General features: G+C 41.2%; 1 protein-coding gene across 1 annotated transcript; it reads left to right on the forward strand.

The window, feature by feature from the left end:
* c1qbp (complement component 1, q subcomponent binding protein) lies at window positions 1-2666 on the forward strand. The gene is made up of 6 exons (XM_014034559.1): window positions 1-379; window positions 835-985; window positions 1529-1622; window positions 1710-1805; window positions 1895-2020; window positions 2102-2666. Exons 1-6 carry the CDS (start codon window positions 118-120, stop codon window positions 2249-2251), a joined length of 879 nt encoding a protein of 292 aa, XP_013890013.1. The 5' UTR covers window positions 1-117; the 3' UTR covers window positions 2252-2666.
* Window positions 2667-2861: the final 195 nt, after the last annotated feature.

The following is a 2861-nucleotide window of genomic DNA, read 5'->3' on the forward strand; positions in this document are numbered from 1 at the left end:
TCCACACGTGCTTCCTGCGTCTTCTAGAAGCATCACTTAGTTGAAGGGCAGTCAGGGGTTTCCCTCGGAGCTGAATTAATTTATTCTTTTGTCAGAAGTTTGTAATTTTACACGATAATGTTGAAGTCAGTTGTCCGTGCGGCGGGAGCCGCTGTTCGTCTTTCCTCAGCCGCTCCGGGAGTCTCCGCGCGGGTCCTGCCGCTCAGATGTCCGACGCTGAGCAGCTCGTGCTCGGCCACGGCCCGGCCGTTCACCCGCTCCCTATGGATGCTGAACAACAGCGGAGCTGCTTCGGGGTATAGACCCAAGCTGTTCAGCTCGAAGGAGTTGTTTCCGTCGGTGTCGTGTGGATGTGGATGTGGAGGACTGCACACACAAGGTTAGCTGTACTTAAAGACAAGCTAGCTGTTAGCCACCGGTTAGCTGCACAGAAGACTGAAACACTTAAGCATTGTGTTTTTTACAGGACTTATAAACAATAAAATTTATGCTTTTATAGCTTTTAGTGAAAYTAACATGCAACAGCATCATTTTTGGAAGAATAATAGACATTTGAATTCAAAATGATAATGTCGTTTTAGGGAAATGGCACAAAAATGTATAGATTTAAATGGTTAATGCTCTACTTTATGTTTTGTGTTAACTTGTGATGATACCAAAAGTATAAACTTGTGTTCTCTAGCGATTTAAAATGAATGCAGTTTGATAATTCATTTAATTGCCAGCACTGTTTAATTTTTCTCTAATAAAGCAAGCCGTCATGTTCTTTTCGACTTGTTGGATATGTTTTTAAGTTGCCCTGCTGTTGTTTTAATGTGTCACATTTTTGAACAGGCGACACAGCGTTTGGCGACTTCCTGTCTGATGAAATCAAAGAAGAGAAGAAGATCCAGAAGAACAAAACCCTCCCCAAGATGTCTGGAGGATGGGAGCTGGAGCAGAACGGCACAGAGGCCAAACTCACAAAGCATGTTTCTGGGGACAAGTAAGGATCCTGCAGTTATCTGTTGTAGTAAGGAGCCTGTAGGAGGACAATTCAATTTAATGACATTCAAAATTTGTGATGAGTTTATGAACTATTTTTTACATAACACCATTACATATTTTCATGCCTACAGGCACACATGTCAWAGCCCTGTTAATCACAGGCTGCTGACCAACAATTATTTAAGTTAGCATAGATGCTAATGATGTTAGCACTGTTTATCTTTTGCGTTTATACACAAACAAAACTTCAGTCAAAACTTGAGCTGTTACAAACTCAGTGTTCAGGAAAGAAGAAATGAGAAAACACATTTTTACTGCAACAAGTACAAATTACAACAATAACATCCTGCATATTTATTGTCACTTTTGCGTACTTATTTTTGCAGCCAGTAAACAAAGCTTAAACATTCTTCTAAATATGTATCTACTTTGTCAGAATGTTTAAATGCTCCTGTAATTTTACAGTAACTTCTCTCAGCTGAAGATGTACTCCCCACCTCTTCGCACACCGTGAGCTCACCTGGCAGTTTGTGTGTTTCAGAGTCACAGTCACGTTCAACGTGAACAGCAGTATTCCTTCGACCTTCGAGGAGGATGCGGAGCACGGACAGCCGGAGAAATCTGCTGAGGAGGAGGTGAGTCTGACAGGATCAAACTCTGCTGCTGACCTGAATGAATTTTAAAGCTGTAAACCTGGCTGAAGTTGATTATTCCCTTCACAGCCAGACATTATATCAACACCCAACTTTGTTGTTGAAGTCACCAAACAAGCTGCTAAACATTCCCTTGTGTTTGACTGCCAGTTTCCTGAAGATGAGGTAAGAATAAAATAAAAACTGAATGTGAGCATCAAGCTGACTCAGCTTTCAGAGGTTTGAGGGTCTCAACAGTCTGCTGGGTGTTGCAGATTGGTCAYGGTGAAGATGAGGAGGAAAGCGACATCTTCAGCATCCGGGAGGTCAGTTTCCAGCCAGAGGGTGACATCGATTGGAAGGAGGGCAGCTACACACTCAACACAGACTCTCTGGACTGGGTACGAGCTGAAACCAGACTTCATTTATTTTTTAACGGATTAAACTACAGATCAGCTGAGGAACTCTGTTTCTCTCCTCAGACGCTGTACGACCACCTGATGGACTTCCTGGCCGACCGCGGCATCGACAACACCTTCGCCGACGAGCTCTGTGAGCTTAGCACCGCCATCGAGCATCAAGAGTACATCAAGTTCCTAGAAAACCTCCATGGTTTTGTCCAATGTAAATAAAGTTAAACTTGAGAGGTAGAGAGTGAACCTGGAGGAGGAGGAACTGTTGAGTTAGCGTCAGAAACATTCGTCGCTGTCAGTAAATGTTGTTTGTAAAAATGTGACTTTTTCTTTTCAGCAACTTCAACAAGAAATAAATATTCTGCTTACAATTACWGCAGAAACCATTTTCAGTCTTAGATCTTCAGCTTCTGTCTCATCTGTGACCCGTTTGCATTTTGCATTTATTAACACTTCTTATTCTGCAAGTAATAAAAGGAAAATCTGACATTTTTATTTTCATGTACTGTATATTACGGCTTCAGGGGTTTTGTTTGTCTTGACTGGTTGGTCAGACGTGTGRGAAGTGATGGAAACATGTTTAGAGTGTGGAAGAGCTGAAAAGTGCCCAATAAAACAATTTGATACAAAAGCACATGTTTGTTCTTTTTTTACTCTGTTGTAATGATGAAACTAGTCTCAGTCAAATTCTGGTTATATGCAGGAAATATTAATGCTGCTGTGTGTTTTGTGAATGCAGGTTTGTTCCAAAGACTAAGGCATAAATATCAAAAAATCCAAAATGAAATCATTAGGTTAAATATACAGAGTTGTAAAGTAACTAATAAAC

The sequence above is a fragment of the Austrofundulus limnaeus genome, unplaced genomic scaffold (genome assembly GCF_001266775.1).
Source record: "Austrofundulus limnaeus strain Quisiro unplaced genomic scaffold, Austrofundulus_limnaeus-1.0 Scaffold2169, whole genome shotgun sequence".
Lineage (NCBI taxonomy): Eukaryota > Metazoa > Chordata > Actinopteri > Cyprinodontiformes > Rivulidae > Austrofundulus > Austrofundulus limnaeus.